This window comes from Chamaea fasciata, unplaced genomic scaffold, assembly GCF_029207755.1.
Source record: "Chamaea fasciata isolate MVZ Bird 193981 ecotype frontalis unplaced genomic scaffold, bChaFas1.0.hap1 SCAF_4, whole genome shotgun sequence".
Taxonomy (NCBI): Eukaryota; Metazoa; Chordata; class Aves; order Passeriformes; family Sylviidae; genus Chamaea; species Chamaea fasciata.
In genome coordinates this window covers 6,171,343-6,197,324 of record NW_027094089.1, presented here as the reverse complement: position 1 = coordinate 6,197,324, position 25,982 = coordinate 6,171,343, and the positions used below count along the sequence as shown (strand labels likewise).

Genomic DNA, 25,982 nt, shown 5'->3' with positions numbered 1-25,982 from the left:
CAGAAAACAGGTAACAGAATAGCTTCCTGTTTCTCTTCTCAGATCAAAAAGCTCCTACTGTCATGCACAATGTACCTGCCCTGATAAGACAAGGCTACCAAAACTTCTCAAAAATTTTCCTCCTATGACAAGAGTCTGGAAAAATGAGTCTACAATTAAGAAAGGAAAAATTTCAGAATGTTGCCATTAGGTCGACTGGTTTAAAATATAATTACACAAGAATAAAAGTGGGTTTTGTCTCAGTTAAAGTTGTTTCATCATAATTGCAAGGATATCTCATACCAGGCTCATGGACCAACAAAAATCAGATATAGAAGGATTTCTATAACGTACACCAGCTGCTCTAGAATTTGGCATTAGTGGTGCTTTAGGGCACCTTGTTTTTGCTCAAAAAAATCAATCTCTCAATCTCAACTCAATCTCTTCCAGCAGCTCTGCACTACTCAGGGTTTCTCCAGCATGAGAAAGCCATGAGGCTGCCCCAAGCAAGACAGCTGAAGTGACCTGCAGGAATAGGTTTGTGCTATTAAAAAGTAGAATATCTCAAGATTTTCAACAAACATCCTTTTGTAGTGGTTTGAAAGCAAAACAAATGAGCAGCTCCAAGTCAGAGATACAATTTAACAGGAAGAAAGGAAGGAAAGTAAAATAAAATAGATGCAATAATACAAAAGACCACTGACAGAGTCAGAATACAACATGAGCAGGGTGATGGAAGCAGTCCAGACGAGGTGGTCTTCCTGAAGCTGTGATCCCATAGAAAGGTCTGGTAGCTCTGGTCCTCTGGGAATCCAGTGGGTAAGGGCTACTTGTACTGTCCCAAACCCCAGATTATATCCAGGTGGGAATGCTTGGTTCCTCCCTCTGGGCAGAGCACCTCACAATGGGATCATGAGTCATGCAGTGGGTCCTTGATGGCCCATTAAACAGAGATAGCTCCCAGAGGGGGTTATCTATGAGTCATGCAGCAAGGCATTTGATGGGCCATTAGCAGAAGATAGCCCTGAGGGAGGGGGCCCGGGAAGAGCACTGCTCCAACAACTGGATTCAACAGTTCATGAAGATGGTGATAGAATACTTTGTGCACATCCTACACTATAACCCAGGACACTTTTCTTGTTGGCCCTGTAAGAAAAGTGCTGCATTCCCTGCTCATTCATATTCCATCTGCACCAGAAGGACAACCTGTTCAGCCCTGGCTTATGTCATGCTCTTCATGGACGTCAATTAATGAGTTATTTTATCTCTCTTCATATACTCATTTTTTGATGCCCAAAATAGGCAGCAAGAATTCCAGATCAACAATAAAGTAACTCTTCATATCATTCCCCCAAATCTCATGCTGTGCAGAGCAAGTTAGCCCTTTCTAAACAGTTTTTAAGCTGAAATACACTGGAATGAATTTATTCTGCAAAGTCTAAAACACAGATCTGGGACAAAAGCATCTACAACATTTAATACACAATATGCAAACACATGTTGCCCTGGCTAAAAATTTACAGGCTTTCAACTTGGAGGTTACCAACAAGAATTCTGCTTGATATATAATTAGTTACTTCGGTGCAGTGTATGTAACTCAGCCTAATCTCATTTCTTGCTTCCTTTTAATTTCAATTACAAAACAAATGTGAGGGCATTCTGTATAAAATTAATAGTGGTCTCAAAAAAAACCACAGGAAAATTAATACCCAGACATGAAAATAACTCCTTAAAATACTGTCAGCTTTCAGTCTCAGGAAAGAGGCTGAACTCTTGAATTTGTCCATAGGAAAGAAAAAATAACTGCCTTTTTCCGTTCCAGATGTTCAGGGTAGTAGGCAGAACAGATCATGTCATAGGAAGAGAGGCTGAGAGAGCTGGGGCTGGTCAGTCTGGAGCAGAGCAGGTTGAGGGACAGCTTTCACATGTGCGTAAGTACCTGACAGGACAGTAAAGGGGCAAGACCCTCCTCAGTAGTGCCCAGTGAATGGACAGGAAACCATGGCACAGACTGAAATACAAGATTTTTTTTCTTAAGCTTTGGAAGAAATTTATTTTGAACTATGAGGGTGGTCAAATAGGGGTACAGATTTCCTAGGGCCAGTGTGGACCCTCTCCTTTGAAGCTTCTAAGTCCAACCAAGTATGGCCCTGACATGACCCACAGTAGCTGAGCTGTCTGAGGTGGGCTGAGTCTGGACAATCTCCAGAGGTAGGTAAGCCTCAACCCAGGTGTGATTCTAAATGGAGAAGCTCATTAGAGATACTTAAATGAAAGCTCTTTATTTCAATAAGCTTGCTTACACTCTCTGTGCTCGGAAGGGCAATATATTCAATCAAACTCCTTCAATAACAAAAAAAAGCAAAAAACTGAACTTACATTAATCTTGTCTTTCAAGATTAAAAAAATTAACAAAGGCACCTGACTTCCAGAGTTTAAGGACTGAAAGGACAAAATGCTTTTCCTGGTGTGTGTCTTGCAGTACTTTTTTTTACTGCTGCCATTAAATAAAATCATAGTATTAGTGAGTATAGTCTTGCCTGTTAAAAGCTCTTACTTATTTGCACATTTCTGTTCACACTTCTAACATTAGTAACCTACTGAAAATCATCCCATATACATCTGGGACTTCATGTGAACTTATTTGCTGTACACAATACAACTGATGACTGATCTGTGATGGGACTTAGTGCTTTCTGGCCTAAAGTGTAAATAACTAATTATCTGTATAGACAGGTGAAGGGCATTTCCTATTACAAGTGACTATAATTATAGAGCAGGAAATGTGATACCACATTTTATAATAATAACAATGTACACACAATAGTTTTCTTTTACTGAAGGTCTCAATCGTGTCTCCTTTACCTCTGGCCTGCTTCAGACACAAGAAGGTGGAGAAAATGGAAACATATTTAGGAGAAAGTTTAAGATGATATTTCATTTTCTAACTGCTGCTGAGGAAGACGCATTATCAGATTTCTTGTCTTGTCTCTGAGTAGGCCCAGCAGGGGCACAGAGATGTCCTGGCGATCCATCTGCAAAGCTAAAAGGCTGTATTTTTACTTTATTGCAGCCCTTTGCAGCTGAGAAGTTGAACAGGATCTTCAGCCCTACTATCTCAAGATCAAATAAGAGACTGAGACCCACAGCTTTCAGCAGTGTGGAGAATCTGCTGCTCCCACAGAAGACTGAGCTCTTTGACAAATGCCGAGACAGATCAGCTCTAATGAGCAACAGCAAGGCTGGCCTGAACAGGAGGTGTCATTTGACTTGCTGAAGAAACAGTGCATCAAGAATAATCTGAATTCCTCATCAAACTGAATGGGTAGCACAGTTCTCAGCTGAAGCAAGAAGACACACACTACTATCAAGATATGTAAAAATTGTAATTTTCAAATTTCAGTATCACTCAAGAAACAAACACTCCAATTTTTTACACACATGTTTAAACAGCATACCCTCATATATCTCTAATGGGCTGATAAAATAGCCTCTCTTGATAGCTCTAGATTTCAAAGGAATTTTAATCTAATAAATTAAATGTAAAGGCTAGTTGTGTTTCTAAATTGAATGTCTTATGTTGAATCACATATTTTCACTGCACAATCCAAAAGAAGGTCACCAGATGGCACTATTACACATTGTCATCCTGATTTCAGTCTCTGTGCACAAAAAGTTTTTAATTGTGGAAGACCTACTGTTATTATTACTGTAGCATTACATTTATTTGGGGTAAGTGTGATGAGTAGCATCTCTGTTTTAATCTCTGCAGCCTTAATAAGTTCTTCCAGAGGAACAGTCCTCTGAGAACCAGATGTTCTTTTGCAGGTTTAAATACAGACATAAAAAGAGGAAAGGTACAGACTGTTCTGTTATTTATGTATTTGTCTGCTCAAGGACTAGCATGTAATGGGAACACATCATAGCAGGAACGCACACACATTTGCCTATGCTGATTTTTCCTCCTTGGTAAACAGAAACCCTCTGCTGTCATTACAGAGAGATTAAAAGCCCTTGGCATACTTGTAATACATACTTTTGTCTATTATACTAACAGACAGCCAGCATATCCAAGGTGCATATTGGACCCAACTAAAATGCATCTGCGCACGTATCAGAAAAACACTGTACACAATGAAAGCTGACATTTGAACCTCTCTTGATTGTCCCCAGCTCTTCTTTTAACAACGTGAGCAGAAGTATTAACCTTAACACTCCTAATTGCCACAACACAAACAAATGGTCTGAACAACTCTTGATACGTGTATTTTACAACAGAAAACCACTGCTTATTTCTGTGGCTACTAATTTGTGATCCCCTGATTTATGTGTCATGATTAGTTCTACGGCTTGTTAGAAGAGTAATTTAGAATAGTAATTTAGACTTAGTAATGCTTCAAAGTTGTTTTTAGCTTTGTTCAGATACAGCTTTGTTGAAAGCCTGTACAAGCTGCCTAACTGTTCTTTCCTGACTCGCAAGACAAAGAAATAGACACAGTAAATTATTATTTTGCTTTCACATATCCCATTCATAACACATTTTTTTTGTCAACTGTATCTTATACTTCAAGAAACTCATAAGTGGTGAAACAGGAAAAAAAACAGGCCATGAACTTTGGATGGAAATGGCCAACTGTTACAAGAAGTCCTGACCCACGCAAGGTTGACTGAATTTTTTCTGACAAAATGCAGTCACCTTTTCATAATCTTGAATGGGATTAATGCAATAGCAAACTTAATGAAAGAAGTTTACTTCACGACAAGTGTATTATTGGCATACATGATGCACTGGAGAAGCCAGCAACTTTGCTGAAGAAAAACACTGGCTAGCACCAGAAGTATGATTAACTGTGCTGATAAGAAGCCCAGCTTTTCAATATTGTATCTAATCTTACTGGTCATCCGAACAAAAGGTTTTCTCCTAAATTCCACTCTGGAGAGTTCATGCTTCCCTGGACATTCAGTACCCAAGTGGAACAAACCAAAAGCAACAGAATAGCCAACACCGGCCTGGGAGAGCCCTGCTAGAAGTCCCCATACACAGTTCAATCACACAGAAAACATTTCTCCTGCATTTCGTTTATAAGATTTCATGTATTATGCAAGGAATAAATACACCCAGCAGACAATACAGCAGCACCATATTTTGGAATTAAACTGAAAAAGGCAGCAGCATTTTTCACAGGAAATGATGCTGCATTTTATCAAAAGTAAAATTCATAAACACAAATACATTCCATAGTTATTTCTGATCACAGAAATTAGCAGTTTTTCTCAACACTGAGCTTTATATTCATCCCACATATTTTCATGAACTTAACTAAGCTTCTTCTGTCAGGAGCACTGCAGACTGTAGTAACAGTTCAAGCCTAGAAAAACTGTATTTCTATCAAAGTTCTCCTTGCTGGAGGGGTTAATATTGGGCAGTATAGCTCCCACCCAATATAAAAACTCAGAAAGGTACAGAACATCATTATGAGTTGGAAAATCCTGCTTCTGTTTTCTGCAATGTTTGATGCCAAACAACATCATAATGGTCAGCACTTTCTGGACAGAATATGCAGCAATTACACAAAATCCTTCTAGCACTTTGAATCTATCCAAAACCCATTAAAACCAACAATGTTGATATCCATCTACTGTGAGCAGAAAGCCAGTCCCATGCAGCTGTTTAGCTCTCTGCAGTGCACAATTCCTGGCTGACATTTGGAGTTGAAAGAACAGATCCTTCTGCTCTCAATGTCAAGATGCACTTTGCTATGTGGTCTTGCACAGGCTGGCAGAAAGTGTTTCTTGGCCCCCTCTTTGGGAAACAGGGATGCAACAATCTCAGTCCCTGATACCACCTGACAAAGCTGACACACTGGAACAGAAATGTCAAGGAATTAGGAAATCAGGTAAGTAATGGCTGCTTGATCAGAAGCTGATGGCTTTCTTTATTCTGCACTTGCTCTAAGAGGCCTGGTGAACAAACTAGAACCAGTATTGGCTCTAGAAGAGGTCAGGGAGAAAGGACTGAGGCTTACCATAAGCCAAACCCCCCCACCCCATCCTCCACATTTAGAAAGAAGGTACTCATGTCTCAAAGGGATGGTTGCCAAAGGGAATACAGTAAATTTTGGGCTTTCCATGGCGAATAGACACTGATACGCATGGTACAAAATCAGTGGATGAAGTAACATAGGCATAAAAATGAAGTGTGGCATGAAATCCTTATTGTACTGGAAGGAATTCTGCCTTTTAAAAAATACCCAGTTCTCAATACTGATTTCCCACACTTATGCCTTAATCTTTTACCCTTACACTGATATAACAGGGTAATCATTACTTTGACGACCCATTCACGATGACAAAATAGGGTGATGGTCAGAACCACTGCAACAGGAAGAAACAGATGATGCTTTACATTTCGTCAGTGAAATGCCACTGTCTTCTTGCTTCACACAGATGCTGTAACACTGATAATTTTAATAGGATGACATTCAAGAATATTTAGGGTTTGGGTTCTTTTTCACAAATGAGCAAGACAGGCATAGGATTTTACAACTGTGAGGAGATCTGAGACATTGTGAAATAAATTACTGGCCAAAATTCAATAAACAAGCCTGAAAGAGCCACAACTGCAAACTGATTTCCTTTTGTTAAGGACTGTATGTACACACCTCCTTACAGCAGGCTCTGTTCCCTCACTAAATTGTGAAATATTTGAAAACAACAATTACCATTCAATTGTGAAGAAAAACGCCCAGAAACAATTATAAGCGATGGAGCAAGAATAATGTAATCTGAATTTTCATAATGAACCATTCCTTTTTCCATTGGAAGCTGGAGTTGCTGAATCCTAACAAGGATTTCCTAGCTATTTTAGGAGATCTATGCAATTTAATTCATTCATTGTAAATGTCGTCATCCGCATGGAAGGTTAGAAATTTGATCAATTAAAGAATGGATTAAGTAGTTAACCAATACTGTAATTCTCTGAAAGTTAAAATGATGCCTCATTTTATAAAAAAGATAATCAAAAAAAATCTGCCATGAATCATGTACATTAACAGTGCCTGTGGTGCAGTGCCAATAGCTTTTCTATAAATAACAGTAAGATTCACTTAATAGCTTATTTGCCTCAAGTACCTGCTGGAACCATATGTAATATCTACATACTGACCTGAATAGAAGGAGAGCAAATTCAATGTTCACAGACTAGATTAACACTTAAATAAATATAAGCATTTTATTTTGCTTGGTGGCATAGAAAACCAGAAACTTTGAATTACCTCTATCTCAAAGGTGACCCTGTACTAAATGACATCAGGCTATCACCATCACACAACCTGATGTAATTCCCAGTTTTAGAAAAGGCAGCATTGTGGTAATTACACATGGTATTGCAATAAAAGCACAGGAGACAGCTTTTCAGATTTTACCAATCTACTGCTGCAGGTGATAGCCCAGATTTTTGCCCAGTTCCAGGTCACGAGAAGATTAAACATTAGAATAAAGATCTTATTGATGGAGTATTGGTCCACAGCCAGTCGAACATGAGCCAGGGTGTGCCCAGATGGTCAAGAAGGCCACTGGCATCCTGGCCTGTATCAGCAATAGAGTGGCCAGCAGGAGCAGGGCAGGGATTGTCCCGCTGCATTCAGCACTGCTGAGGCCACATCTCAAATCCTGTGCCCAGTTCTGGGTCCCTCACTGCAGGACAGACATTGAGGTGCTGGAGCATGTCCAGAAACGGAGAACAGAGGTGAGGAGCTGGAACACAAGTCCTGTGAGGAGTGGCTGAGGAAGCTGGGGTTGCTCAGCCTGGAGAAAAGAAGGCTTGGTGATAACCTTACCACTCACTACACTACCACTACTAGCCTGAAATGAGGGTGTAGCCACGTGGGGGCCATTCTATTCTCCCAAATAACAATTGATAGGCCAATAGGAAATGACCTCAAGTTGCACCTGGGTACTAAGAAAAATTTCTTCACTGAAAGGGTAGTCAGATATTGGAACAGGATGCCCAGGAAAGTCTCCATCATCCCTGGAGATATTTGAAAACTGTGCAGATGTGGTGCTTAGGGACAAGGTTTAGTGTTAGAGCTGACAACGATAGGTTAACAGCAGGACTCAGTAATCTTAAGTGCTTTTTCCAACCTCAGTGAATCTATGACACTATAAAAATGCACACTTATCTGTAGTGATTACATGTAACCTATAGGAGACTATACTCATAGGTCAGGCAGCACAGCTAAGCCAGGTGAATCTGGGGCCAAGAGCTGGGTTCTGCAATTGTCTAAATCTTGAGCTTCTTATTGATAATTCTGAGTGTAGATCAACTAAATCTGAAAATTAGTCTGTATTTTTGCCAAGTAGTTTTTTATGCAAAGAGCATGTAAGTCACAGAGAAAAATTTTCTTCCACATGATCACTCAAAAAATGTGCCTGTATGTGTACCTAATTAATAAAATAGCTAACAACTTTTCCCACCTTTCAGAAAGGAATTAACTGACTTTTCCCATGTCCAGTCTTCCTCATAAGAGACAGACCCCTTAAAAAGGATGAAAGCAGCAGTGGTTTCTAGCAGTGGTCTGAGTAAAGACAATTATGATCCCACCACATAATAATTGCTTTGCTACTTGTCAATAATCCACATGACAGGACAGATCATGCTGTGAAACACTGACTGCCCTTTTCCAGTTTGAGTGCAAGGGCACAGAAAGCTGATAAAACCTGTTTTGCTTGCTACAAGTGCAAAAGAAATTGCTTTCTTTGTTTGCTAGGGGTGATTTAACATGGAAGGAGAGCAGCTCAGAGACTTGGAATAATACAGTGGCACATAGAGATCAGAGAAGCAGCCAGATCGTAATTCTCAATGTTGTAACTTTTAAGCTTAATTTCACTTTCATCAAAATCAACAGGAAAATTTGTCATCAACTTCAAAGCTACCTTTCATTGAGTTTAGCCCTTTCCCTCCTAAAAAAAAGAAAACAAAATAATTTTTGAAATTATAAAAATCTGCACATATAGGGTTTATTCAAGTTCCATTTGACTTTTTTCTCAACTATCCCTCCTAACATTTTAAGGAAGGACAATAATCTTAATGATCGGGACAATTCTTAAGAATTCTTAAGCAGAAACTTTCCTAACACTTTAATTTTTGCCATCACTACACTGTCCTTTTTTTTTCTTGCATACAGTAATCCAATCTATCAAGAAATAAAACTTTCCGACAGCACACTGTACAATGTTCTATGAGACTTGAAAACCACAGATTTCTAAGACAAACGAAAGAGAACCACATCTTGACCCTTAAAGCCAAACCTAAGGCATGAGTGTGCAATTCAGTCTAGCCTGTTACTAAACCAATTGCTGTTATTTTAAGATGAGAGTCTGTATTTCTTCACATATGTCTATGTATGAGATTATAAATCAACATTAATTTCCCATGGCCCTAAAAATGAGAGACTGCATGGTTTGGGTTTTTTAAAGCTAATATATAAACACTATATTACATTCTAAATGGCCTTATGGTGTTTCTTGCAAGTACAAAATGGACACAAGAAGTTATCCAAATAATTCAATAATCTATTTGAAAATATTGACATTTAAGATTGATATTTGCAAAGAATTACTAATATATTTTCAAATTTATTTTAAGAGATAATTAAGGAATAGGTGCAGAAACATTTCTATTCCTTTTCTTGAAAGGACTTACAATTTATAGGCAACTTAAAATGAAGAAAGTAATAAATTCTCACAACAACTTACCACACAGTTTCCTACTTAGGTAACAAATTTTAGTTACTGTAATTACAGTTGTTGGCCTTTCACCTGAATAGGAAATGCCTTTTCTCCCCATGAAATATCATGTAGTAAGGAATAGCACCTCGTGCCATTCCCATGACAGAATCAGATCTTGATTACCTCACTGTAAAGCAAGAAATCATCCCACTACAGTGATGGAGACCTCCTGTTTCTATCTCTGTAGAGGTACAGAATAGGGAATCATTAATGTGATACATTAGGCACAGTAAAATATAGTCAATAGTTCAGTACATCATGTCCTCAGCCTCAGGCGGGAGTGATTTCTTTGTTGTTTGGAAGGAGTCCATATTGAAGAAGAAAACACAGACATTTCTCTCTGAATAACTAGTCTGGACAAATCCTTTGAGGAATGTGCTGCTCAGAAACTTCAAATATTTGAGGGAGTCTTATGGAAAAGGGTTACTAGGCAGAAGGCAGGTGAAATGGTGTAGGAAGCATGCAAACTACCATTCTAGAGAAGTGCACAGTTTTTGATGTACCACCTCCACTAGGGCATACACAGCACCTTTCAGACTGACAGTGTGTGCACCCATGCACATGTACAGGTAGGTGTGCCCACACACAAACAGGAAACGACTCCATGACAGACTGACAATGAGACAATCAAAAGGTTACAAAATCACTTCATTATAATGTGCAGAGTAGGGTTCGGAGGAGTAGCAAGTAGTGATTTTATTTCATAAATGGAACACAAAAAACAATGGCAATATTCCTCTGCAATGTAATCCCAGGACCATTCTCTGTTTAAATTTCAGAGGAATTTTGCCACAGGTCTTGAGGGGAGATTCAGGTACTCAACCTGCAACCTCTAGAGAGAAACTAGCATTGGTGTGTCTGCTTCCAAAACACTCATTCAGAACTGGAAAACTTAACAGCTTTTCAACATTTGCAATATAGAGAGCTAACCACTTCCTAACTCAAACTTTGCAGAGTATTTAATAATATTTATATCACTGCAGCATTTAAAAATCCAGCCAAGATGAAGACTTCAAACAGAACATGCTTCTACCCAGAAACATTCTAAATGAAAAGAAAGTGTAGTAAATAAATACAATCAATATTAGGAATAAAACAGAAAACCAGGAATATTTAAATAAAAATATATGGAAACATAATTAGCTGTAAGACACTATGATGCTTTCAAAGTACTTCAGTTGACTTTAAAAATCCGTAAGTAACTAATAATATGAATTACTTCAAACTACTCCTGGACAAAGAAATTGTTGGGAGTTCTAAAATCTGGGGGTTTTCCACTCAAACATTTGATTGCCATAAATTTTAGTTAAATGATAACTTTGTGATTGTGCCTGGTAGCAATAGCAGGACTTTAATTAGTAATTTGATAAAAGCTTGCAGCACTAATTAAAAAAAAAAAAAAATTGACATCTGATTAATCTCAAAAGAGGTGCTCACCTTCTAATGTTACAAACCCTGCAAACTTCAGCCTTTTCCCTTGGGGAAAAGTCTACATAACTAGAAAAGCCTCAAATTATGCCCTGAAAGTCACCAAACACAGGTTGTAACAGCAGACTTGCTTTTTCCTCAGTGATCTATATCAGCTAGAGCTGCTTTACAGCAATGTGAGAGGGAGAAGAGTTTACACTAGCTGGTTATGCAATAAGTGTCACTGGCATTACTGCTGACTTCAGACTAGACTCACAGCATTAAGCAGTTAAGAGGTGATAAAGCAAGATTAATTCCTGAGAAAAATTTTTGATTAATTTGTCAGCATAGTCTGTAGTACAAAATCCTTGCTATCTTTATTCTTCCTCATACAGGAAAATATTTTGCACCAATCTATTATTCCCTTAAGAGTAGGCCTTCATACAGTTTTAACCTCACTGCACAGACACACCTTTAAGCCTGCTTTAGCACACTCACTTTAAAGGAAGTCATCCAAGATCACAGCTATTTATGGCTGTTCATGTAAATCACAATAGAGATGACAATGGAATGTCAACTGTCAATGGTGAAGGAATACTGCAAAACACAGTAACTTAGCAGTAATTGTTCTTTGAGTTGCACTGATGAAATTGTACCTGACAGAGACAGTAAAATCACCCAAAGCAAGTGAGTGGTTAAAACAGGACAGTAGTTATACTGCTAGATAAAACTGCTTCAGAGGCAATGTGAGCTCTGAACCCTACACCTGCTGTAGAATTCACACTGAATTCTCATTGCTCTCCCATGCCCTGAGGCCCACTTCTGTTACCAGCAAGGCAGCAGCTGTTTTTCTAACACTGCATTTTTTTTTCTATTTCCTTTTTTCAGACCAGAACACAGGTAAATGAACAAACCACCAATGACAGCAAATAACTAATTCCCTCAAAGATATAGGTATTGCCTGCAAAAGAACAAAACATGGTAATGTACTACAATGTATATTCTGTCAGATGTAATTTGTTTGCCAAAAGTATGCCCTAAGGCAGCTCTAACTTCAGATTTTCAGTTTGCCTGTGACACTAACCTGCACTTAACAATACAATTGCAAGAATTTCAAAAACACAAATTTAAACCAAAACCAAACTAAATCTGAACCATCTGATCTGACTATTTTCCCCAAAAGCAAAATAGAGCATCAACAGCACTGTTTTGACTTAGGTCCTGTAATACAAAAAGGTGCTGCCTTCTACCAGATATATCATTGATGACACTTGTGAAGATTTATTGCAAGATCATACAGAGAAATAAATTATGTCTTTAAATCACCTCTTGGACATCTGTGTTTAATAAATAGTCAGCAACTCCGTGACAACTTGGGTGAAGAGGAAAAGGCTGATGGTATGCTAACTGCACATAAAACTGTATACATGACAAATCCTATTCTTCTTATCAGGTACCATGAATCACATTTATCTTTTCCCCCAGAATTTCATACTGTGATTTCATACAGTTACCTAAGCACCTAGTCTAGGGCAGACCAGGTTATCATCTCATTACTTTGGTAGGAAAATTAAAAATAGTTAAAAAACAAGCGCATGTCTCAGAACAACACCGTGACAGGAGCATTCTATAAGGCATTCTACTTGAGAGACAAAATTTCCAGCATTTTGAAATAAACAGCTAAGTATTATTAAGGTATTTGGTTTGCACTGATAAAGGACGATAGTGATTTTCAGGAGTACTTAATGAGCAGTTTTGAATTAAAAAGAAAAAAATCACAAAACCAGTCAACTTTCTTTTTCTAAGCCACCTAGATCTCATGATACTTATCTGTGCATGCTGAATTTATTACAATTACCCAGTATTTCATTTATCTTGTCACTGTAGGTTCCAAAAAACTTGTCAGTGCCAAGAAAGCATTTAAATCTCTGGTTTGTGCCAATAGCACACTTACTGCTGTAAAGAATAATGGAAGCAGCCATTAAGTTAAAAAATAAAAAATGACATTTAAATAAAAGCTGGCTGAAAAACAACAGAACATGGCTGCTCTAGGTTATGGTGAAGGAAACACCATTTATTCTACAGAGTTATTAACTTCCCACTAGTTATCGTTTGCAGGTTAGACAAAACACGGTACGTGTCTGGGGAGAAATAAGGAGGTCTTACTCTTTATATTGAAGTTTATTTTATAAATGGTAAAAAAGAGGTTGATAGGTAGAAAGTCTTAAGAGTTATAGGTTTTACAGCTGTTCATTTACACTCATCTCCAATACATCTGTTCTACATGCCATGTATAAAACAGTTTTAATATTCATTCATTCCACACAGATCTTTTCCAAGACAAGTATGGGCACATACTTTATTTTTAAGAACCTTCCTGATCTCCACTTCTACGTAGTTTTTGTTGCAGGGCTTGCTTTGTTGTGAACACACTATCCACTACACACTAAAAAATTCAAATTCATTAAAATCTTTTTCCATATTTACAAAAGCAAAATCCATGAATTCTTGGGGAAAAAATCAGAGGAGAAAGGACACAAGAGAGCCTGTTTTCTCTCCTCTACAGCTGGCAGTGGAGAACTGACTCCTGCTAATAAAACAAACTAAACCCCAGATCATTAGCAGGAAAGAAGCACTTCATCAAACCTAATTTTTTGGCCTGTGGCCTTGGCAGTGTAGTGCTGGCTGCCTGGGGAATGTCATCACTCAGAAAGGCCAAGGTCACGGAAGTCAGCAGTGCTCAGAGCATCACACACTCCAAATGTAGCACCCTCAACACTGCAACAAGCACTGCCCTTCCACTACCCACATCCCACATACACAGTCTAAAATGCATATGTGGAGCGGTCACTACTGCCTTTTTAAACAGTATCAGGAGAGCAGGGGAGTCAGCTGTGCCTTGCCACTCCAAACTTCTACATGATGAGTGTGCCATCAACTTAAAATTGGCAGTGAATGTGGGAGATTTGTATGCAATTTCATAAAAGTTGAGCACTCTTAACCCCCAAATCTGAAGACCTTGTAAAAGCCTTTGGATTTTTAAAAATATTTATCTGAGAGGTAAATCTGGACAACTATCTTGGGGGGAAAAGTAAAGGAATATGGGTAAGATGGAAAAGCAGTACTATAGTGCTGCACATACATCTGGAATTTCTGAACAAGCCTCTAAGCAAAAAAAAAAAAAAAAAAAAAAAAAAAAAAAAAAAAAAAAAAAAAAAAAAAAAAATCTGAACTTCTTTTCGATTTTAAAGTAAAGCTCCTCCAGAGATTAAGCACCCCAAAGCTGGAAGATGTTTTAGATATTTTGAGGTCTGGTATACTAATTTGGGGTAAAATTCCACCTACAGTCTCTCATAGCTGTCACATTCTGTGGAGGATCTGGACCAAAGTATCCAAAACCGAGATGATAGAGGGAAAAACTATATCTATAAAGTCCCCCAATGTTCCTCTTTTTGTACAGCTCCTGGTACAACAAATTTAACCATACTTCGAGCTCTTCTGAAACAGAGTATTTGCCAACACAGTTGGTTTTGCACAGCCTCTAAGATGTATCATTTGGCTTCTTTTTAATTGCATATGCTTTTCATTTTTAAATATATTGATGGATATTTTGTCCCCTTGCTATTAATTAATGGTGGCATAGTTCCAGACTTTCTTTTCCCATCATAATTAACAAGGGCAGCATCTTGGTGGATGGCCATGTGTAAAGCACATTTAATCTACACTACATTTGCATGCTGACACTTTTTGCTCGTTTCCAAAGTACACACATAATAAAACCAAGAGACTCCAGTGGTGAAAATTGTAATCATTGCTTCATAGTCAATAAATTACTGAGAAGTGCTAAAAGCAACTGAGAATAGTATCCATTTCACTGTACTAATGGCTCCATATATAAAGTATCAGCCTATGGTTATGTCAGTTAATAGTCCTAAATTGAAACAACAATGCTAAAAACCCAACGCAAATTAACTCATAGTTACTGGTACTGGAGTAATATTAAATTAACACAGAAGTAGATTGAAAGCTTTTTAAGAGAATAAAAGCAGATAAAACAGGACACAAAAATAGACATTCATCTAAACAAAAGATTGTTCAATGTCAGTGCTGACGCTTACTTTTCAAACATGCACTTAAAACAATGCAGCTCTCTTGCAAGACCCAGATACTCATAGTTCTGTATTTACACACATGCTTGCACAAGTAGACCAACTGAGAAATGTCTCTGGAATAAAAGTCAAATCTTCCTAGGAACTGTGAAACACTATGAACTATGAAAACTACAAAAAAAATCTTTTCTTGGTAACAAGAAAAGGAAGGTTACTCTGTAGATTGAGTTACAGTTACTGGGTCTGTGGATTTAAAATTTAGAAGCCCTGTTAGGGGAAGTTTCAGTTTTTCCCATATGCATGCAATAATTTGTATTTTACCTTGAACACCTATTAGATCTGATATTAGAACACTGAATGTGCATGTGCAGTGCTAATACAACCACCAAACAGAGAAGTACCTAAAACACTGTTACTTTCCTTTAGAATGCAAATACTGCTATTAAGTACACGGTGGCAACACTTGAGATCAATGTGGATCTTAAAATATCACACACAAGTTATTCAAGTTTCTTAAGACAACAAAATTGGCAATAAAATAATAGCTATGCCATGTTGGTAAAAATAGCTCATTTTCCAAACACAGTTCTCTGTAAATGTAGAAAAACTGCAACTGTCTTGTATATACCATGTTATTTATCTAAATGGAACTGTCAGTAAAACAGATGTTGTTGCACAATATCCCTGCACTACCCACATTCTGTTCTCCTAGCTGCCAAACAGAACAGTTCTGAATTATTTACTGAACAATGAGATTCAGTAAATTTCTGCAATGATCTCCACGCTACATTAAAGGAAAAAAAATACTTAAAACTGAAATGTAGTTCCACATGATATTTTAACATCACTTAATACATTCAACATATCTTCATCAACACGGACAATGAAGAATAGACCAAAATCTTAGCAGAAAGTTTAAAAAAGTTGTTCATCAGCTTTTTCTGTTTTCCTCTTCCTTTCCATTATAATCAATTTCAGGCTTATGTTTTTAAATGTCTTCATTCAGCTGAGGAAGATACCGAATTAATACCAAAGTCTCCACCTAAGTCCTTTCTCTTTGCAGGATAGCTACATAAAACCTAAAAATCATGCCACAGAATAAGGTAGGCTGGAATCGACTTTTGGTGATATCCACTGGTGGGATGGCACTTACTACTGTAGGGCCCATTCAGTGCGACTTGTTAGGGACCCATCTGGATCCATATACATCATACGCCAACCTACACTGTAGAACTCAGCCATCTGGTTTTTATCTTGTCTTTTCATGCTGCCTTCCTTTTTCATCTATCCTCCTTTTTTTCATCTTTTTCACAGTGATCTCTGGAGTTCATCAGTATCAGACTGCCATCAGGCTTCCTAGGGGGTGGCATGAGGCACAAAACTATTCACACTTCAAACAGAACCCTGCCAATGAACCCTATGAACTCTAAATGCAAAAAGTGTGGAGTCTGTTCTCACCAGTGCCACAAAATTGTTCTGAAAATTAAAGTTACCGGATTTTCTCAACCTGGACTCTTTAATAATCCAGACTGTATACGTTTGAAAGCATGTGAAGGAAAACAGTGAGCGCAATGAAATTCATATAGAGTACTCTGTCTGCATCTACATCAGAAGTTCAGTCACAGTTTTCTAGTACAAAAAAATGCGCTTCAATTTTTAAGAATGGGGATAGGAATCTAAAAGGCATCTACAGAGATACGCATGGATTTCAGCAACCTGATGAATACACCTAGAGAAAATAAAAGCTAAACAAAAAAAAATCAGTTCATATCTAAAGCTTTTCTTCATGGGAAACACTGTCCTTGAAAACATAAAACTTTCTTCAACATTTCAAGACAGATGAGAATAAAATACACCAAAATTAACATTAGAACACATTTTAGTATCTCAAGAGGTTTCTCATCTGCTCAGTTTTTTACTCTTTGGTACTTGTTTGCTAATAAGCCACCTAACCCTTCATTATCCAGCTTTATGATGCCTAATTTAGACTTCTCAAATTTGTTGAGCTGCTTTCAGATTACAACAGTCTTAAAGATAAATACGACACACATGGGTTTTTTTAGCAGAATACTTGCCAGTTGGCAGCAGCAGAATCAACAGATAGGCAGAGAGAGTTTTGGTTAGAGGAAATAGAATTTTCTCTACGCTCCTGAAATTATAATATTCCAAGAAACTTTAACACACTCAGTTCCAGATAGCTGTCTAGCAAATCTCTGTCTCAATGGGGGAAAAGAGAGTGAAAAAGTTTCCATCAGAAACAACTGAGATTGCAAATTCTGTGTTCAGCATACTAATTTGATACCTACAATTGTACATACACACTTTTGATGAGTGGAAGCAATCTAGGCTAACAGCTAATACTATAGAAATTAAATATTTTTTTTCACCAAAAGCCAAGACTATCATTTCTTTGATACTTATAACCTTTAGTGTTTAGGAAATAAATATCCATGTGCATTGCATTCACTACAAGGCACCAGACCTCAGACTATAAAAGCATTTAATCCTTTGCTTTAGACAATAACTTCAAGCTGAAAGTCCTAGGCATCTCTATCAGGCTTGGGATTACATGTAAAAATTTTTCTTTTCACTTTTTTTTTTCATTTAAAAAGTAAGACAATCAATTATTTAATAGTAGCAAATAAATTAAGAGAGAACTTCACTGAGATTTTATCCAACAAACATAATCTCTGACATCCTTGCTATAAGAAAATAATTTCATTCATCCTGCTTAATGCTGTTCAACTGAAGAATAAAATAATTCATAATGACTTATAATTTCAAAGTGTCAGAGGAATAGTCAAAAATATGTCTTTACAGCATGGCTCACAGAGGAAAAACATGGTCTGACACCTTGAAAAGCTATTTTCCTCAGGAAGCAGAAAATATGTATTAGCTAAATTGCAACAAAATTAGAGAGAGTATCTTTCATCTTTCTTCACTGCTCAATGATTTATGAATACATTATTTTGCCATTTTAATTAAATTCAAGGTAATTCAGGAAAAATATTTTCATGAAACATATGATGCAAAGCCTGTAGTTTTAGGAAAAGTAACCAATTCTTGGTTTTTTTCACTCCTATCTAGAATTTGTGTAGCTGTATTATAAACAAACTCTAAGTAATTAAAATGTAAACAACAAATGAGTGGTTCTAAAGGTATCCTTTTAAAATCAAGTCCATCTAGAGTACTTCAAATATAAATAATGTTCAATATGGCTTACAAATGATTTATTCTTCTGTTCAGCCAAAAATAATTAAACACTTTGATATACAGCTACTCTCCCTTACTTTGTAGCCAAGACAACATATTTGCTTTTCATATTGATAATTGCTTCAGACCAGTTATAGATTTATATTTTCTGTCCAGTTTTGGACAGATGAAGTTTGCATCATATACCATAGTCTTTCTATCATCACATGTTTTTATCACTAACTGTCAAAGGACTTACAGTGCACTATGAGCTCTTAGATTATTTAGAAACCAACTAATGTAGTTAAAGAAGCCATTTGCTAATTAGGGCAGGTATTTTGTTGGTGTTGACCTTTCTTTTCATTTACTTATAAAATCACAATTATGCATTTTGAGAAAGACAAAGATGAGCATGCTGATTTTGGGAAAAAGAAAAAAAAGGAAAGGAAATCATAAAGTTACAAGTAAGTGTACAGATGTTAAACCTAGTTAGAGAATAAAAGAAGAAAAAAAAAAGATACTTTTTTGGGTTTTAATTTTGGTGGTTTGTGGCTGGCCCTAAAACTGAATGTGTCGGTCACAACTTCTAAAATATCAAGCTCTGGTGTGTCTCTCTCCAGTTTATCTGCCTGTGTACTTATATTGGTGGATTGTGTCTCTTCGGAACCATTTCATTTAGGACTGCTAAACAAAAGAAATGGAACAGTGAGCAGCTAAGTCCCTGATAATTTGAATAATCACTGCATAATAAAGCCTTTTCTGATGAACATACCCAAAGTTACATAAAACCAAACATTCCAACCAACATATTGCTACATGCGTAAGTATTAACCAGCTGAGCTTCACAGGTCCCTTAAATATTGCTTGCTTTAAGAAGAAAGATGTTTCAAAGACTACTATAATTGCTGAAGACCCAGCAAGCCCTCTGTGGATAAATTTCATTACCTACTTGTGGACAAAAATTAGTTTGCATAGTTGCAAATAACATATGGGAAACCATCCTCCTTAAACAGAGAACCTATAACTTTTGCCATTGTGGTCACTCTTTTCAAGAGCTTTTTTCATGTAACTGCCACTAATTACAACAGGAACTTAATGCTGAATTATCAGCATCAGTAGAAGAAAAACATGTATAAAATAACTCTTTATACTGTTCTGAATTATTTGTGGTTTCTCTGAAGAAGAAAGTGCATTAAAAGTCTTTAGAAAGTCAGATTTTGTCACAAGATCCTCCCCAGATATTGTCACTGCTTAATCCAAAGCTTAGGGAAAAAATAGCTCAGAGTGCATCAATGTGCCAAAATGCTGAGTAAAGGTTTATGTCTTTTTGCTGGCATTTTCTTTCTTGCTTTCTGTGTGATCAGGATCATTCTGGAGTTAAAAGCTATTGATTTACTAGAAGGCTATTTGTTCTTTTATTTTCAATAATATCAGTTTGAATAAACAAAAAAACATTCGAGCAAAACATGGAACTTTTCTATATTGGTTATTGTACTATATTAGAACCCTTACGCTATAGAAGGACTCAGCACTTAGAAGGACATTATTACATATAATTCAACTAAAAATTGACCAACCTTTCCTTCAGCATCTGTTGTTACCTTCTCAACCTTGTTCCTGTTTAAAAATTTCTTCACCAATTCTTCCACTTGGACATTGAACTTCATAAATGTCACGTAGAAAAAATATGCTGTCAGGAGTGTTACGCTTTCCCACCACATTATGAAGTTATCCAGAAAAAAGATAATTAGCAAGATCAAGTCAATGATGTAAAAGGACATATCTCGAAAGAGTGGCCACCAAGTAAGGTTCAAGATCTCTCTAGAAAATAAAGCACACATTCCAATAACAAATAGGATATTGAACACTGCAGATCCCACTATTGTACCAATGCCAACATTGCTGTGGGATATAAACACTCCTATCAAAGAAGTGAAGAGTTCTGGGGCTGACCCACCAGCAGCCATGAAGGTTGCCCCTGCCACATCATCAGAAATGGCCAGTTTTTCAGTGATGACAGTCAAAGAAGGAACAAAGAACTCATCGCAGACTATGGCTAAGGCTATAAACATGTAAATCATTCCAATTATATGGAGGATCACTGCTCCCCGTCTTCTCTCCTCAAGAGAGAAAAGGTCCTCGGGGTACTCTCCTTTTGCATGTTCATGTGTTTCATTGTCATGCTCAGCTTCATATTTCATAGAAGCATGTGGATCTGGAGTGCCATTTTCATTCTGTTCTGTGAAATCCAAGAGAGTTCTTTGGTGCCCATGCACTGGCTTTTGGCTATCTAGGCTGCTGACCAGTGCCATGCTATGTGGTTCCATCTTGAAAAAGGCACTCATTGAAAGCGAGAAAGTACTAATGGCCACTACACTGACAAGGAGCCCTACAATCCGTATCAGTCTCAGTTTTTTCCTAACATTCTGGTGCCACCTGCAATCAAACAATGGTTCCACCAAACACCATTCCTCCAGGACACCAATAACAGTTTTTTTCTGAAGAGCCATTTTGTGTTCTGTCAGAGATGCTGTGAGAGTCAGACGGACTGTTCCTTCATACTTCTCTCCAGCTTTGAAGTTAGAAGTGCCGCAAGAGTCTTCCCAGAATCAAGTACTTTTACTCTTCACAGGATGTATTTTCTTCATTCACCTTAAAAGGACAAACATATTACTGATATTAGTGAAACAGGAAGTTATTAGATACTCATGAAAGCATTTTACAGACTGGGTTACATTTAAAATTTGAAGCAGAATATGTAACATAAAGTTCTGTCACATTCCACCAGATACAGAAATTATATGTAAAAAAAAAGAAAAAAAAACCTAGTGGAAGGTAAAAACTGTCCTCAGATGTTGTACAAAAATGAAACTATTCTTTTAGTGGATAACACCAAAGATTATTACCTGCTGTAATTACTTTCCATTATGAACATGTAACATCCAAACACCAAATGCAGGGGCAACAGTGTCAGAAGCAATCGAAGTGCTAACAAGCATCTCATCAGCTGAGGCAGCATTAATTGAAATGTTATGTGTGCACAGAGCAACAGTCACTGATGTGTAAGTAGAACACTCTGATGCCGGAATGGTATTGAAATAGGAGCTTCTCTAGCTCCTCTGTAAAATTGACTCCAGTTTACGGAGAGAACTTGGCTCACTTCTGATCAGACCTAGGACAAGATCTTGGATGAGTCAAGACAAAATTTTCAGTCACGCCTCATTTTGTTTTGATTCATGTCATGCATTCAGCAGCAAATTTAGGATGTTACTAGAATACCTATGCGGTACCTTTTAAAAGTGCTCTTCTTACCAATACTTAAGAAAATAGTTTAAATTTACACAAGAGTTGCTCCTGAAACAAATGAAATGGTAAGGAATTATGCAAGAATGACTATTCACATATGTTCGAGATATGCATTCTTGACTAAATGCACTTCTAACACAGGGAAAAAAAATCTCTAGATAATAACAGGTGTTTTGGTGAAGGAATTTGAACAATATTTGTAAAGTAGAAGTTAGTTACATATACGTCTTTCACAGTAAGCTGCATTTTATAGGAAACAAAATACATTTTCTCTGTAAAACTGAATGTTAGTATTTAAAACTACCGTCCAATATATCTTGTTACATCTCTTACTGAAGTCATTAGTAGCAGTAGTGGAATTCTGAACATTCTGTCAATCAGCAAAATAACTGATTTTGTATTCTTAAATTCAGCATTACAGCTATTACGTGCAGTTATTTCCCTATAAGTTATTAAGGCATTCGCAGTTTCTCCTGATTTTTTCCAACAGTTTCCACACTAAGATGTCACAGAGACATGCTTCATCCGCAAGATGCAGTAGCACAGCACAGATACTTATTTTCCACCTCAGAGTTAACACTCGACCGACTGCCACAATAACATTTAGCAGAAAAGATACCGGAACGGCACCACCACCGCCGCCGTGCAGAGCCGGCGGCGACGGGCCGGTGTTCGCGCTCCCTTGACCATTACGCGAACGGGATACAGGAGAAGCGCTCCTGCTGTCCCCTGCCCCGACTCTCGCATGGTAGAGCTCAGCCAGACCGCCCCCGACACGGCGGACCCCAGACCCTGCGGGAGAGCAGCGCAGCCTCCCGCCGCCCCGCTCTCCGCCCCGTCCTCCCGCGGAGATGCCGCAGAGCCTCGCCTAACTCAGCCCAAGTTCGCACCGCTCCGCCGCGCTCCGCTCCGCACAAACTTCTTCCGCCTCCGAAAGGGGAGCGGGTCCAGCCCCAAGCGCGGAGAGCCGCGGAGGAACCGGCCGGGAGCTCGGGGCACCGGTCCCCCCTCGGCAGCCGGTACCGCCCACGGAGGCGGGAATTTGCGGATTGTAGTCCCCGCACCGACGCAACCCAACCCCCGCCCGCGCACTCCCCCGGCGCTCACCCGGAGCTGCGTTGCGCTGCGCGCCGACCCGCGGGCGCTCGGCAGGGGCACGGGAACCGGCGGGATGGGAACAGGGACGGGCTGCCCCGCCACAGCACCGACTGCGGCGGGCGGTGGCAGCGGGATCCGCCCCGCGCAGGCGGTGCAAGCGGCGCCCCGCCCCCGCCCGCCGCTCCCCCACGGGACTTGGGTCACCCTGGCCGAGAAAGGGGGGTGAGAAATTTGTTTTTTTCATTTTCCCCCTTCATCCTGGGTTAGCTGGGGCGGTTTAAGAGACGTAAAAATCAGCGCTTCTAGCAAAGGTGATAAGTACCGAAGAGCGGGATTACTTTAAAGAGGTGAGGCCTTCTGATCAAAATATCCTTTTATGCCTAATGAAGGGAAATCAGGAAATGAAAGAAAAGGACGTTTCTTTTTGGTTTTGATTTAACGAAGATGGCATATCCACGATTAAATTATTCGTCATGATTAATTACTGCTAAACTGAAATTTCTTCAAACTGCATTTCAAAGTTGCTAAAAAGAACAATAAAGATGCACTGAACACACGAGAAAGCAGAAGAATATCTTAGCCACGGCTGTCCCCTTCTACTTTGATCTTCTGCTTTCAACATTAGTATTTCCCCAATAAACTGTGCTTCATTAAGTAATTGCTTCAAAATTCACAAACATTGAAACAGTTACAATGCAGCTCTGCCATACCTAATTTCCTGCTGGAGATCTATTAGAGAACACGGGTGGTGCTCTTTTGAAATACCAGTTGCACTCCTACTCTACGCCATTGTTAAAAAAACCTACGTGGTAATCCATGCAGAAACCAAAGTAATCCAGTGTAGGCGGTGCAACACCCCAGGACGGCCCTGGTTGGTTCAGGGCAGTTAAAGAAGAAGAACTTCATGTGGAAGTCCTTGAAAGATGTAGAGCCCGGACAAGAGCAAGGATGTTCAGATGGGTTGGGTAGGACAGCTGTTGAGATCTGGTAAGACTTTCGTTAACAGCTCACTAACACTTCCCTGCTTTCAGTGACATCCTTTGCACATTCTCAAAAGCCCTACTGTAAGAGGTGAACTCTGTCTCATTGGGGTAAATAATAACCTTTTACAATTTCTACCTTCTTCATTTTGGATTCTGATTTCATCCCTTGGCAAACAGAAAATAACTGTTAATTGGTGCTTCACAAAGAGTACAAAAATGTAAGAATTTTTGTTAAGTGATAATACATGGATATTATAAGTATTAATTATTAGGACATCACGTGAAAAATAAGAACTGTTGGGGTAAGCCTGGTGTGCACAGTCTGTTTATTTTTCCACACAGGCATTTTGTAGGACCTGGGCTATTTGGTTTGCCCTCGGCATTAATGGGAAATCCATAAGTTCTAAAGACTTAGGAGATATCAAAACCAGAGACACCAAAGTACAGCAAGCGTCTTAGAAACTATGTGGCCATGAAAGAGATGTAAAAAGTTACAAAGATATTTCCAAAATTTCAATGGTTTCTAGTGAGAGTCATAGCTGAGTCACACACACAAAATGCCCTTCAAGGCCAGAGGCTGTTCGTGCAGTGTGTATTTATTTTATGTTAAGTGTTGGGAGGTGGTCATTAGTGGCTGATGGGTGATGGAGGGGGCCTGTTGACTATCACAGCTTGCCTTTGTCCAGTCTCAGGATGATGAAAGGACACATGTGGAGACTGCTTTTACCTGTGCTTCTAGAGACCCCACATAGATAAGAATTAGTTAAAATGCGGATTTACTTTTGTATCCATATACACAAGACCTAAATGAAATAGCTGCATCTCAAACATTCAACCTGTGCCTGCTATGTGGCGAGACAAGGATTAAGGGCAGGTATGCTTATAAAATTTCTTGTGGCTGCTGGGTTGTTGGCTTGCAGTCTACTTGAAAAAATACCAAAAACAGTTCTACAGCTTAACAGATGGCCCAGAGGCAGGCTGAGATATGTGTGTAGTCCCCCAATTTTATCAATTTCTGAATTAAAAATTGGAGGTAGGTGACTTTACAAATAACCACAGGGATAATATGTAGAAAATCCCCTGTAATTGTGCTATTATATTCTCTATAATGATATTATCTACTATCCGAAAGTCCATATATCTAAATTTTAATATCTATCTGTTTCTCTGTACTTACAATGATTTTTTTCTCCCAACAATAAAAATGTGTTGCAAGCCAGGGACCATAATATTTGCAACAAAAATTATGTGGCTCATAGATGGGTATCTCTACCAATGACTTAAGCATTTTGAATCAGCTGACCCATTCTTATATAAATAATGCCTTATAATCAGGAGAGAAATAAATAAACAGTTACATTAGTATAAGAAGGATAATAACAATAAATGGAATCCCATTTTTTTTTCCTCACAAAATTAAATGCCAGAGTGTATCCTGGTTAAACAGAGAATAACAAAGTTATTTGAATGAAACAATATTTGCCTCAAAGCAGGTTCAATATTTCTCCTTTAAAGAGAGAAGGCACCTTTGCCAGGTATTTGGGTTCTACTCCTACACATTGGTAAACGTGACTAGGTTTTCATTTTTATTTATAGTTATTTATATTTATGCTGAATATATAGTTTTTAATACCTTATCTATAGTTTATTGCATCATGTGTGAGGAGTCATCTGAGTTCTTAAGCCATCCTTCTTCACCAGTTCCTATTTCCAGGAAGCTCCAGGAAGTAAAACCTACTTTTTCTTTATCTATGGAAGAGTATTTTCTTTCTGTCTATTTTCGTGCTGTGGTAAAACTTCAACTTGGTAAAAGCAAGCACAGAGGTGTTTTTTGTGCTGGAGAGGGGAGGAGGAGGAGGGAGTCAAATGAAAAATCCTAAATAGCAACATCACTAAGTACCCCAGCAGTACCTTCTAAAGCTGGAAGATAAAGCTGATGAGGAGGTTACCATGACTACAGAGGCGGTATATTTGAATGAAAATGGATGTTAAGCTTTTAAATGCTAATCACAGTTGGGAACAGGTGACATTTGAGATATTAAAATTATTTCACACTTTGCCATTTGTAACAAGTGAAACAGGTTGGAAAAGATTACAACATTGAGTTAAATTAAACCAC

The 25,982-nt window shown here is 38.3% G+C and overlaps 1 protein-coding gene across 2 annotated transcripts in view; it reads right to left on the bottom strand.

Annotated features, from left to right (window-relative positions):
* Positions 1 to 22,962, bottom strand: part of SLC24A2 (solute carrier family 24 member 2) — a 104,919-nt gene extending 81,957 nt beyond the window's left edge. For both annotated transcript variants that reach the window (XM_066180791.1, XM_066180792.1), the window contains exons 1-2: positions 22,890 to 22,962; positions 20,054 to 21,128 (exon numbers count right to left, since the gene is read on the bottom strand). In XM_066180791.1, the coding sequence (XP_066036888.1) occupies positions 20,054 to 20,986 (933 nt within the window). In that variant the 5' untranslated portion in view covers positions 20,987 to 21,128; positions 22,890 to 22,962. The remainder of the gene's footprint in view (positions 1 to 20,053; positions 21,129 to 22,889) is intronic.
* Between the last annotated feature and the right edge of the window lie 3,020 nt (positions 22,963 to 25,982).